At 39.8% G+C, this 12961-nt stretch overlaps 1 protein-coding gene across 1 annotated transcript; it reads left to right on the top strand.

The window, feature by feature from the left end:
• The first annotated feature begins 1010 nt into the window (after positions 1 to 1010).
• RPS5 (ribosomal protein S5) lies at positions 1011 to 9609 on the top strand. The gene is made up of 6 exons (XM_026683012.2): positions 1011 to 1151; positions 2411 to 2516; positions 2963 to 3172; positions 8094 to 8222; positions 8305 to 8403; positions 9489 to 9609. The coding sequence occupies exons 2-6, from the start codon at positions 2412 to 2414 to the stop codon at positions 9555 to 9557; spliced, it is 612 nt and encodes a 203-aa protein (XP_026538797.1). The 5' UTR covers positions 1011 to 1151; position 2411; the 3' UTR covers positions 9558 to 9609.
• The last annotated feature ends 3352 nt before the right edge of the window (positions 9610 to 12961 follow it).

Below are 12961 nucleotides of genomic sequence, written 5' to 3'. Positions count from 1 at the left end.
ATGTAGCTTAATGTTTGCAATGTGATGGTGACTTGTTATTGGATTGTTCATTGCCCAGGATCACTTGTTAATGAGATAGGCAGGTATACAGGTTGAATCAATTAATGAATAAATAAATATAAGTGGAAAGTAAAGGCAACTTACCTTCACTTAAATCAGGGGTGTCCAACCTTGTCAACTTTAAGACTTGTGGACTTCAACTCCCAGAATTCCTCAGCCAGCAAAGCTGGCTGAGGAATTCTGGGAGTTGAAGTCCACAAGTCTTAAAGTTGACAAGGTTGGACACCCCTGACTTAAATAGATTATGCCCCACCTAGTTTCAGTAAACAAAACAATGAAAGCTGATCGAATGCACCTGCACAAAAGAGATTTTAATATGCAAGATCTCTCTTCTCAATATTTATAAAGAAAAAAAAGAGTCTGGGACATTAGAATCACCAGGTTCAAAAATCTGTGCGAGATGCAACCAACCGTAAATAATCTTTGTTTCTCCTGATCCCACCTACTAGGCACGAGGAGTTTTGCAACCCAGATCGGGTAGCCGACCTAACGAGTAATATATGGAAATTCTCAGTCATCCAGGTCATGGTCGTCTCAAAGGTGCTTTTTCAAGAGGCACCTGGACTTTCTGGTTTTTCTTTGAAAACGTTTCGCTTCTCATCCAAGAAGCTTCTTCAGCTCTAGCATAATCTGGCACCTTTTTCAGCGCTGAAGCAGCTTCCTGGATGAGAAGCGAAGCGTCTTCAAAGAAAAAAAAAACAGGAAAGCCCAGTTGCCTCTTGAAAAAGCACCTCTGGGACGACTTAACGACCGGTTCAATTACACAGAAATAAAACTGATGCCGGGGAAAGGCTGAAGGCGCAAAGCAAACCGCCTCAATAACAACAACAATAATAATAAAATGATGCTGTATCAAGTCCACTTTCGTCCGCCACCGCTCTAACTCAGACGCTACTCGGAATTGGAAAGGCCCAACTCCGCATGCGCTAAAAACGTCTAAAACATGCGACTTCTTCGGACCCGAATGGCGCCACGGAGTGAGGAGGAGCGCATGCGCAAACGCGCCGGAAGCCGGTAGCCCGTGGATAAGTCTTCGAGAAACCCCGTGTGTGGCCCTTTTCTGTCTGAGCCAGCGAGCGGCACACGGGGAGGTGAGGGGAGCGTCTCCATGTGGGCTTTTACCTCCGCGAGTCTAAGGGAATAAGCGACGGGATCCTACTTGGTCCGAGGGTTGGGAGTAGGGAGAGGCTCTGAGGGAAAGGCCTGGGGTTCGGGGGGTGGACAGAATCCGTTGAGAAATGAGGCCGGGGAGCCCTTAGAGCACGTGATCCGGCACAGCAGAGAAAGACACGGTGGCATAACATTTAATTACTGAATAAAATAAAATATAACACAATAAAAGCAACAGTAATTATTCCGAGGCGGCTTTTGTAGGCCGGTCCATCCCTTTACCACCCTGCACCCTTCCAATATGCTGGGACTTCATGGCTCCAACGTGGTCATGCTGACTGAAATGGGAGTTGTAGTCCTGATTCAGTAAGAGGGAAAGGTCGGGCTTCACATCTTAACTTGACTAGTGAACCCTTTTTTTCCTCTTTTTTGGTAATTTTTGGCGCCTCCTAATTTCTGAAATGAACTTTCCTGAAGGAGAAATGATCTGTTTTTTAAGTATAGCCGTTTTGAGAGAGAGAAAGACTTTTGAGTGCGAACCTGGTCAGGTTTTTTCCCCCTCACTTAGATTTCATTTTCAGCTTGTGTGGTTCTGCACTGCTCTTCATTGTTCTTATGGGTGTATTGGTATTTCATGACCCAATTCTCCTGTCCCTTTATACAGTAGGCCATTTTCCACCACCCCCACCAGCGTTTTCTTCACATTCCTACTCACCTGGCCCTCCAACTAACTTATGTAAACAGTCAAGGACAGCCTCCAAAATTTATAGAATATATATGATCTTTTGGTAATAACCCACCATGTTATTATCAAGATTTAGATGATCTGATAAGCCTGAATTTGGAAAGGGGGAATGTATTTGTAAATTTAGTTTACAACTATAATTAGTCTTGAAATAAGAGTGTAATGGTACATGGTAGTCTGGCACCTAACCCTGTTAAATGAATGAGCATTGTAGTACTCCATGTTTTTCCAGGTACATGGGAATTACAGGCCATTTGGATTCATTCTGATAGCTCTTCTACATTATTAGTATTGGTTATGAATTAGAGCTGTGCAATTAAGTTTCTTCACAAACAGAATATTTCTGTATTATGAATTGGATTAATTTGCATAGCCTCAGTAGGGCTTTGCCTGACATTGTCTATCACACAAATCAATATTAGGAGGGAAGAATAAACTATTGAAGGAGGGAGGGAGGCCGATTCAGGACCTAATTGCTTTTTATTTTGTCTCTAGAATGACTGACTGGGAGACAGCTCCTGCTGTGGCAGAGACCCCTGATATCAAGCTGTTTGGAAAGTGGAGCACAGATGATGTTCAAATCAGCGATATCTCCCTGCAGGTATGAAAAGAGAAGTTACAGATGGAATTTGGGAAGACAAAAACAGACATGATATTTTTCCGATTAAAATCGGAATTCTGATTTTTTTGGGAATCGCCCGGGCGGTGCGAGCGGTGGGCAGTGCAAGTGGTGGGTGGGCGGGACGAGCGGCGGGCGGGCGAGCGGCGGGCGAGTGGGACGAGCGGCGGGCGGGCGGGCGAGCGGGCGGGCGGGCGAGCAGCGGGCGGGACGAGCGGTGGGCGGGCGGGGCGAGTGGCGGGCGAGCGGCGGGCGGGGCGAGCGGGCGGGCGGGCGGCCGATTTCTTGGCGCGGTGGGGGTCTCTTGGCTGGCCCGATTTTTTTTCAGAGGGGAATATCATGCCTGCAAAAAGTGCAAAGTGGTTTGTCTTACGGCTGGAAGAAGAGTTTTATCCTGGTATTTATCCTCTTTACTTGCGGTTTTGTAGGATTACATTGCTGTGAAGGAGAAATATGCTAAGTACTTGCCCCACAGTGCTGGGCGCTATGCTGCTAAGCGTTTCCGTAAGGCCCAGTGCCCGATTGTGGAGCGCCTCACCAACTCCATGATGATGCACGGGCGCAACAACGGCAAGAAGCTTATGACTGTGCGCATCATTAAGCATGCTTTTGAGATCATCCATCTGCTCACAGGAGAGGTAAGCATGGGGAGAAAAGACTATGCTGAGGCATGGAGCAGGATAATTCTGTGAAATGAATTACTTGAAGGGGGCCCAAGAGGAGAGATGAAGGCATACTTACTATAAATAAATAGCTATAGTATGAATGGAGTGTAAGCTATGTATTTGGAATTACAGGCCTGATATAGTATATTTGATAGACAGGTATTGTGTTTGCTCATTTTCTTAAGTCTACTTTTGAAGCCCATTACTATTTCCCATTAAAGAGTAAAATTCCACTTGAATAATTTTTAATTTATAGAATAGAGATGCGGCAAACAGTTCATCAATCTTGGATAGCACCCTGAATCCCAGTTGCTTGCAAATATCGAAGCCTCCCTGAAAGTTGTCACTAAACTAAATGTTTAATGTAACCAAAGGGGAAGAATACTACTTTTGCTTTTGTCCCTACTTAGCAGTTAAACTATTTTCTCATTGATGTATCATTCAAAAAAAGAGGTTTGATCTTCAGCCCAAAATAGGTTTAACAACCATGATCTAAGAGAAGTAAACCATAAAAATCAATATACCCACAGAATTATCAAGGATTGTTTTATTCCTGAGTAATACATAATTTAACATCTATTTGTGCTACATCTTTAAATAGAAATAGATTTGGCCTCAGTAAAAATATATCATCTGAATTTTAAACAAATCCTGCTTTGTTGATAAGCTATTAAATATTGTCTTTCTATTTAGGAGGTTTGTTTAGAGTTCAGGTGGTGTTTAAAGTTTTAAATGTTTGCTCTTAAATCCTGTAGGAAATGTTTGCTATTACATGTACATGTTGTAACTCCTTCCTGCCTGGTGTGAAGAGTAGTTGGCTGGGCTAGAGGTCCTTGTATAATGCTAAGAAATTCCATACCCAGAATGTATTGCTGTTGGAAAACCTTAATCTTTTTCACCCAAAATCCTTTCCCCTTGGTTTGAAAACCCAGTGCTTCAATTGTTTTCTTCAGAGAAAGAAATACCATATGAATAATTCATGTGCGCTGAGTATTGTGTTACATGGGAGTAAGTAAGTCATTTGTTGACCGACTTCACTTCCCACAAATTCTAGACAAACGAACATTAACATCGTAACAGGCAGACAAATAAGATGGTGGCTACCTTAATGTAATGTAGTTTATTGCTGTAAAAAGCAGAAGATGGCCATAAGAGAGGGCTTGGTGAGAACCACTCCAAAGAGATGAAAATGAGAAAATAGATTAAGTTTAGGGCATCTGGAAGAAGTATGCAAACATCTTAAGACGTCCTTAATTCACACAGGTATAAAAAAGAAGAGGAAGCACAATCATACTTGGTAATTATGTTACCAATCTACTTGTAGGTGGTCCTTGTTTAGTAACTGCAATGGGACTGCAACTGTTGCTAAGCAAAACGGTTGCTAAGTGAAACTCTGCTTTTGATCTTATTTCAGTTTTCCTTTGCTTTACAAACCTGCAAATACTGTAAATGTGTCAGTCCCAAAGTTACTTTTTCATCACTGTCATAACTGCAGCAGGTCACTGAACCAGGCAGTCTAAACAAGAACTACCAGTAAAAATAGTTTTTTTGTCTTCCCTGGAGTTTATTCCTTGGTCTGATCTGCCTCATAGGGCTGACAGTTGCTTTGTTGTTAAGGCCTGCAAAAAGTTGGTGCCTGGAAACTGCTGCATGAGAAATAGAAGAGAGGTTCAAGGCAAGAGTTTGCTGGTTGAGCCTCATGAATATTTGATGGCAAGCAGACTCAGACTTCTGTTATTCCATAAAGTAAAAGAAAGCATTTCTAAAAAGTTAGATCAGCATCAAAGGGTGTTGCTTGCTTGGTGCTCTTCTAACTTGAGTTCCCCCAGTATCTTCTTGATTGGGATAACATTTAGAAAGCCAATTATGACTAATTAGCTTTTGAACATTTTATTTATTTATTCACATTTCAGTGCTGCCCGTTTTATCTAAGGGACTCATAGGCAGCTTACAATTGAAACATCACAAAATATAAAAGCATAAGTAAGAAAGTTAAAAACAGAATTAAAAGATACAGTTACAGTATTAAAAAATAAAAAAAATGAAAAAAAAAACATTTTCAAGACAGCAACCATTCCCAGGGTTGTCTAACTTACACTTCAACCCCTGTGCTAATTGGCAGAACCAAGTCTTAACACTTTCTGAAGGACAAAAGATATAATTTGTGGAAAGATTTCCACTGTTAAATTCCTGAGGGGGATGGATTAAAACCTCATAAAACAAAACTGGTATTTATTAAGTTTTGACTTTCTTTAATACCCGTCTCTTTTTTATATGTTTTAATATGGTGGGGAATTAAAAATGGTGGGGAATCTCCAAGACAGGGAGAAGGAAACAAAACATAGCAGTTACATGTGGGGAATCATTTCAGGAAAATCTTTAAACACATCATTAAATCTTGACCCTATGTAATAATATTGATCAGTCCTTTAATTATATCAATAGAAAGTTAGTTCATCATTGCTGTATTTGCTGCAGAGAAATTGAAACCACTTACACTGCAACTGTTTTTATCAAACTGTCTTGTGCAGAGTAGTTAATCAAAGGCAATATCTATAATATGCTAGATTACTATCAGTATTTTGACTTAGGTGTTTAAATCAGAATTTTTGAATGTCTTCAAAATTAATGCCTTGCTGAGGAGATTGGAAAAACCTTACTAGAAAAAGCGTTATTGACCTCCAGTCATTGAAGAGCGTCAGGAATAAAAGGCCTTTTTTGCACTTGTTTGGGTCTAAAGAAATGGGCTTTATGAAAGCTACCAGGTAATTATTGGCTTATTTTGGCCACAATAGTTCCATCTCCATGATGCTGTTCAAAAATTGTAATCAGACTAAGCCATCTCTGGGTATAGTGCTCCTTTGAGGATGTGTTGTAGGAAAGTCAATTTGATTTCCTTTGCTTTCTTCAGAGCAGTTGCTGCAAAGTGATTGTTACAGAAGTATTTTATAACCAGTGCACATTTTTTTCTGGGTTGAGGACTGTATTTGTGTAGCAGGGTCTGGGCGAGTGGGCAGAGAGCAGGATGGCATAGTTATTTCTGCTTGGTGAATTTCAGGATAAATATTCATACTCAATTGAAGGAGGTTCTAGAAAATACACAGACACAAAATCATTTTAGTATTTACTGCTATTTCTTTTATTGGAGAAATAATATTTGCAACTCAGGCTGCTTTTTGTTTTTATTTTAAAAAAGAGTGTATCTGTCTTCTGGAAACTAAAGGTTACCCTTGTGCGTCCCTTAATACAAGGAGAAAACTATAATATTGGAGAATAGAACTAAAGTTAGTGACAGACAGGTTATTAACTTAACTCCATGATCCACTTAACTGTGGCAAGAACGGTCGTAAAATGGGGCAAAACTCACCAAATGTTTCACTTAGCAACAGAAATTTTGGGCTCAATTATGATCATAAGCTGAGGACTACCTGTACAACTAACGATACAGTTGTAGAATCCCCATCCATAAAGTGAGTCTGTGACCTTGTTCTCCGGCAGCAGGTGCGGAGGGCTGAGGTCTCGGAGAGTGAGGACTCAGATGAGGGGCCTGCGTGTGATGCAGGGACTATCGGAGAGTGGAGAGCTGCCTTCGGAGCTTGTGGAGGCTGGCAGCGGTGATGCAGAGGAGCCTGTGCCCAGTGTGTGTGCGTGCAGGGCTGCTCGAAGGAAAGAGCAGCTGCAGCAGCACAGGCGAGACTGGAGTAAGGCTGCAAGGTGATGGCCCCTCCTTTAAGGGATAAAAGCCAGCCTTCAGAGGTGGGATTCTTTGCAGGAAGCAAAGAAGTTCTTGCACTTCAAGTCTTGTGGAAGTTCGGACTATCTTGGTTTGCGTTTGGAGACTTTTGGTTTTGATTATTTCCTTGCAATTTAATCTAGTGTTCTTAGCAGCCTTGCACAACCTTGGCAAGGCTTATTCATATCTGGGACAATTAGTTTTTAATAGCGTTTTATTGTGAATGAACGGAATTCACAGAGAAGCATTACGAAGGTTTTGCTTTTATTTCTGTTTGGTGTTTGTTAGCTTTGAACGAGGCTTGGGTCAGAACAGACCTCACTTTTTTTGCCCTTGCAGTTTTAGAGAGATATCAATAATGACAAGTATAGTTTAATAAAATTAGTTACAACCATGATTATATCTTTGAATTTTGTTTACTTTTTGTTGAAATCTCACTTCAGTTAAAAAAAATTAAAAGGTAAAGATTAAAATTTAGATATGCAGATTCTTTAAGTGTTAATCATTATGTGCAATGTGCTCTTCTGGAAACTGGTTGTAAAATATTTAACATTTTGGATTATTTTTTGAGTAACATTTGCTCTTTAATTCTTTCCCAGACTTGGCTTGGATGTACCATGTTTCCCCAACAATAAGACCCTGTCTTATATTTTTTTTGCCACCAAAAAGGCACCAGGTCTTATTTTGGGGGGATGTCATCCATTGACTAACCTCGCTTGTGTGCATCGCCCCCAGCCTCCTTTTCTCTGTCAGAGCCTTCAGGAACTACTACTTCTGTGGCCAGCAAGGCTTTCCTGAAGGCCTCTGCAGCTGATAACAGAGCTCTGGAACAATCAGGAACTTTGTTATCAGCTGCAGAGGCCTTCAAGAAAGCCTTGCCGGCTGCAGAAGAAATAGGCCGGCAAAGCAGAATTCGGGGTGTGTGAGGCCTAGCTACAACTGCCCAAAGGTAAGTAGTAGGGCAGCCCCCCCCCCCCCCAATCCACACCTTAGCTTAATTTTTACTTGTGCACTATGGAGTGGGTGGGATCTTAATTAGAGCTTATTTAGGGGGTAGTGCTTATTGAGCTTGTGTAAAAATCAAGCTAGGACTTCCTTTCAGGGTAGGTCATATTTTCGGGGAAACGGGGTAGTTTAAACCTACCTTGATCTTTGTTCCAGAATCCCCTCCAAGTCCTGGTGAATGCCATCATCAACAGTGGCCCTCGTGAAGACTCTACCCGTATTGGTCGTGCTGGCACAGTGAGGAGGCAGGCTGTTGATGTGTCACCACTGCGTCGTGTCAATCAGGTAGGGATATTTATCAAGAGGGATAGATTGATGTAGACTTGGTTGACTCTTTTGTGAACATATCTCCTATATTTTCATATAGGCTATTTGGTTACTTTGCACCGGGGCACGTGAAGCTGCCTTCCGAAACATAAAGACCATAGCTGAATGCCTAGCAGATGAGCTGATAAATGCAGCAAAGGTAAGAATAAATGAATGGAGAGTTGAACTGAGTTGTGGAAAAGGTGGCTTAGAGAAAAGATGATTTAGACACCACAGACCTAGGAATCAAATATATAAATCTTAAAAGAGTATTTACATTAGCCCATCTGAGACATTTCAACAAATTAACCAGTCCTCTGGAAAACCAGCAGTAGCCCAAGTGCAGTGGTACTAAGTTGCATCTCACAGCAGCAGTGCACATTTTGTTTACTTTGGGTTCAATAATACAGAGGTGGCAATCCTTAAGATGAAATAATCTTCTGGAATCTTTTCATAGTACGCTCAAATGTTGTAAGATTTAAGTAACAAGAATAACAATCTTATGTGGTATTTGAAATGAAACACCAAAATTATTAGCGACCTGTAAGCTATTTAAGAAGACATCAATGTTTTTGTGATTGCCTGTGTTATCTTTGGTGGATTAAATACTAGTTTTGAGATGCAGAGCAATTCTTTTCTGCCTTTATTCTAGTCCTCACTGTTTATTTGGCAAAAATAGTTATCATTGCAAGTAGTTTGCAAGCATTTGCAGTAAACAAAGAATGCAGGTCAATACAACTTTAACATTGGGAAATTTATTTTATTGGTCGATTTCTTTGGTAGCCACCCATCTTATAAAATGATTTGGGCAGAATTAAAAATTCATTAGAAATAAACTAATACTAGTAGCAAAACTAAATACAAATTAGTAACCAAAAAATTATGGCACTCTGGCCAATAGCAAGTGATATGATAGCCTCCATCTCACAGGTCCTCTTAATCTCCTGACCCCCAAGCCTGGGAACATAGCTATATTGTTAAGGCAAGTGTCTCTTAAATGGCCACTATGAACAATGTTAACATAACTGATGACAGTCTGGCATATAATCAGGTAATTGTACCATAAATGTTTCTGGTGTAGTGATAGCTGACTTGGCTTTTTCACCCATTTACATGAAAACCGCTCTGTTTGATGTATCTCCCACTTATCTGAGTTGTTTGGAGGATGGGAGAGGAGTTACTTGTTTTCAGTGATGTTAGCTGGGATTGTGTGGTTGCTTAAACTGTAACTGTACTTGTTCCTAGGGTTCCTCCAACTCCTATGCCATCAAGAAGAAGGATGAGCTGGAGCGTGTGGCCAAGTCCAACCGTTAAAAGAGTTGTTCCTGGAAACCAAAGCAAATAAATCCTCGTTTTCATACTGTTACACTTCTTTGTGTTGCAGTTCTCTTCTTGAAGCAGATGGGCCTTTTTCTTTTATTTGAGGGAGTGGCCTGGTTTGGTTATAATAGACAAAATATCTGCAGCTTCTTTTCTTTTTCAAATTATTTTAATTAAGAGCTATAAATGGGTAAAAGTCAATAAATAAACTACAAAAATATGAATAGAAAAACACAAAAAGAAAAAAAAGTCATTTTCTCCCTTCATTCAGTAAAAACAATTTTAGTAGCTTAGCACCATCTGAATAGCACTTCTCTTAGATTTAAAATATTTCCATATGCTACATCAATCAATCTTTGTCAGAAAAAGTTCAGTAAGGACAACCAGATACAACTATTTTCTTCTTTTAACCCTGGTCAAACAAGCCAATCTTAGAGACTTCCCTTGAGTTTTTAAAATTGTTCTTTAATCCCTTAAAAAAAGATGAGAGGTAATTTGCTGATTATGTATCACAGTGAAAATTCTTCAGAACTTGTAAGAGATTTGTATCAATAAGTAAAATTTATCCTTTTGTTTGTCATTGCTAAAAACATCTTTCCTAATCTTAGCAAAGCTCTTTTGTATATATCCAGGAGAAAAGATCCAATCAGTTTCTTTTTAAATATCTGTTCACCTCCATTGAGGAATAAGACACATCAGATCCATTTGCATTACATTTGAATGTCCCTTCAATTTAATTTTATAAATCCATTACAGCTCATTTTTTTTAACAACTTCATTTAAACATACAATTTTAACAATCATTTTATTCATTCTCTCCAAAAAGTTCACAATAAGGATTTTTATACTCTGGCTGTACTGTTCATCCTTGAAGATCTGCTTATAAAAATACCAAAAGCAATCTTTTCCCATGATAAAATATATCTTCTATAATTCAAAAGTACTGTATAATCCCAAATTCCCTTGGCCACTTAATCTGTTGTTAACTTTCCAAAATCCGTATACTAAGTGCCCTTTTGCTGCATACTCCAAAACGTTATCAACTGTCCCGTTGGCATAAGCAGCAAAAGATACTCCTGGGACATTATTTTACTAAGAGTATAACTACTGATGTCATAGATCGGGTGTCAAACTCGTGGCCTGCAGGTCAGATGCATCACAAGTTGGCCATGCCCACCTCTGGTTTAGCGAAGGAAAGTTGCGATACATGACATGGCAACCTGAGTTTGACACCCCTGCCATAGATCCATACAGGCACAGAAGAAGCGAAGCTAGCTCTGAGGTTTTCACACGAAAAACAGCAATTTTCCCCACTTGGGCCACCCATGGTCTACTAATCCAACATGTTCTTTTTATTTTGGGGAAACTGTGTACCTTTGGAAGATTCCCATCTCACAGCCTTGAAGTGTCAGGATTTTCTCAGGCTGCACACAGTTCTTATAAATTCCTCATCTCCCTCCCGGTTCCCAATACCATTCCAAGCATTTCCCTACCCCCTCCCTCTGTTGTCAAGTTGCAAGTAGAGGTGCGTTACGAGTCAGCCATGATAGTTGTTTATTTTTTAAACATTAAAATCAAATTTGCACCATCTTTTAAAAGAGGTAGAAATTCACCTGAATTCAGTAAAACCTTACTGGTCCAAAGGGCCTTAATCTCTCCAATATACAAAAAATCCAAACAAGTGATTAAGATATAAAAGTTGTTCAAACTTACTGTGAATATGAGCTTGATGTAATCCTGACTCAACCACTCAAACTGATTCTACAAAATGGAAGTTTCTTTTTTAAAAAAAATTTTTTTTAAATTAAATTTACAATTAAAAACATATCGACATTACATACACAAAAAAGACAAAAAAAAACACTCGGCCTTACGAACCGGAAAGAGAAGAGAAGGAGAGATAGAAAGAAAGAAACAAAGAAAGAGAAAAAGAAATGAAAAGAATACATTTAAAAACAGACAATATCCTTTTTGACAGTCTGCAAGATCCAATTCTAACTTAATTTGAATACGCACATCTTATCGATATCTATGCTTAAATTACCCATTGTCTTTTAAGCAGTTTATCTCTGGATTAACCAATTATACCAAGAGTTCCAATTATCGTAAAATGTTGAAGGCTCTTTATTTTTAAGTGCTATAGTTAATTTGTCCATTTCTGCACAATCACATATTTTCTGGATAACCATTTGTTCTGTAGGTGTATAAGGTGATTTCCAACACTGAGCGAACGCTAATTTGGCCGCAGTTAAAATATGAATTGTTACATATTTCATCTTTTTGGGTAAATGTTTGTCAGAGATCCCTAGTAGGTAGAACTCTGGTTTGTATTCGATTTGTTCTTTGGTTATCTCCTCCAACCATTTGACACCAACTTGGATCCAGCATCCAGCCATGATTCCTTTCACAAGAGCTGTCTTGCTAGTTAGCAAAAGCCAGAATATGTCAGCTCACTATGATGCCCACAGGAACTCCTATCTGGGGCTTCTTTCTAAACGGCCCTTTTGGAAGATGAGCTGTGATTTGGGCAAATAATCCAGAGTGTGGACAACTGTAGCAGTTCAATGTGACAAGGCAATAGGAGAGCAATGAAGTAGAAGCGGTTCTAAAAGCACCATATCATTGATGTAGGGCAGGAGTCCCCAAACTTGGCAACTTTGCCAAGGTTGGAAACCTCTGGTGTAGGGTATGGGTGTCAAACTCGTGGTATTACATTGCCATCTTGTGACGTATTGCGTCATTTTTTCCCTTCACGGAGCTGGCATGGGCATGGCATCCGGCCCACGGGCTGCCAGTTTGACCCCGATTTGTATCCCATTTTTGTTAAGGTGGTGTAAATGGTATCCCTCCACCTATTTTTCCTCCCAAGAACAACCCTCTTAGGCTGGAGAGAGAGTGGCTTAAAGTCACCCAGGAGCTTCTGCCGTTGAAGTAGACCAGATGCAGGGTCTACCCTACTCAACAGTCCAATGCCTTCTCCAATATGCTAACCTTTTATCTTTCCCAATCGTGTTTGTTCTTGCAATTATGCAAATGTACTTTCTTACTTTAGCCAAATGGATTTCAATAAAAGTGCAACAAATTTATTGCACTGAAGAGGTCAGCAGACTCCACTGTAATGAGGTCTTCTGAAGCTTGAAGACTGACTAAAAATGTTGGCACACTGCCTACTTGAGTGTTAAAAGACTAGTAATATCATTGCTTGCTACTGAGTAAGAAAAGTATTTCAGTCTTGGTCTTTCTACAGACCATTTGTTAGTTGTTTGGAAAATAAACTAGGGGGCCTTTAACCCATCAAAATTATTTTTCTATTCATTGTTATTATTCCATATACTGTCAAGCACAGAAAATCAGGAGCCACAGTGATTCAAATAAATACAGATTTAATGTATGCTAAC

Source organism: Notechis scutatus, chromosome 2, assembly GCF_049901735.1.
Source record: "Notechis scutatus isolate UNSWTSFEM ecotype Mainland chromosome 2, rNotScu1.2, whole genome shotgun sequence".
Taxonomy (NCBI): domain Eukaryota; kingdom Metazoa; phylum Chordata; class Lepidosauria; order Squamata; family Elapidae; genus Notechis; species Notechis scutatus.
This window is presented reverse-complemented; position numbering and strand designations above follow the sequence as displayed.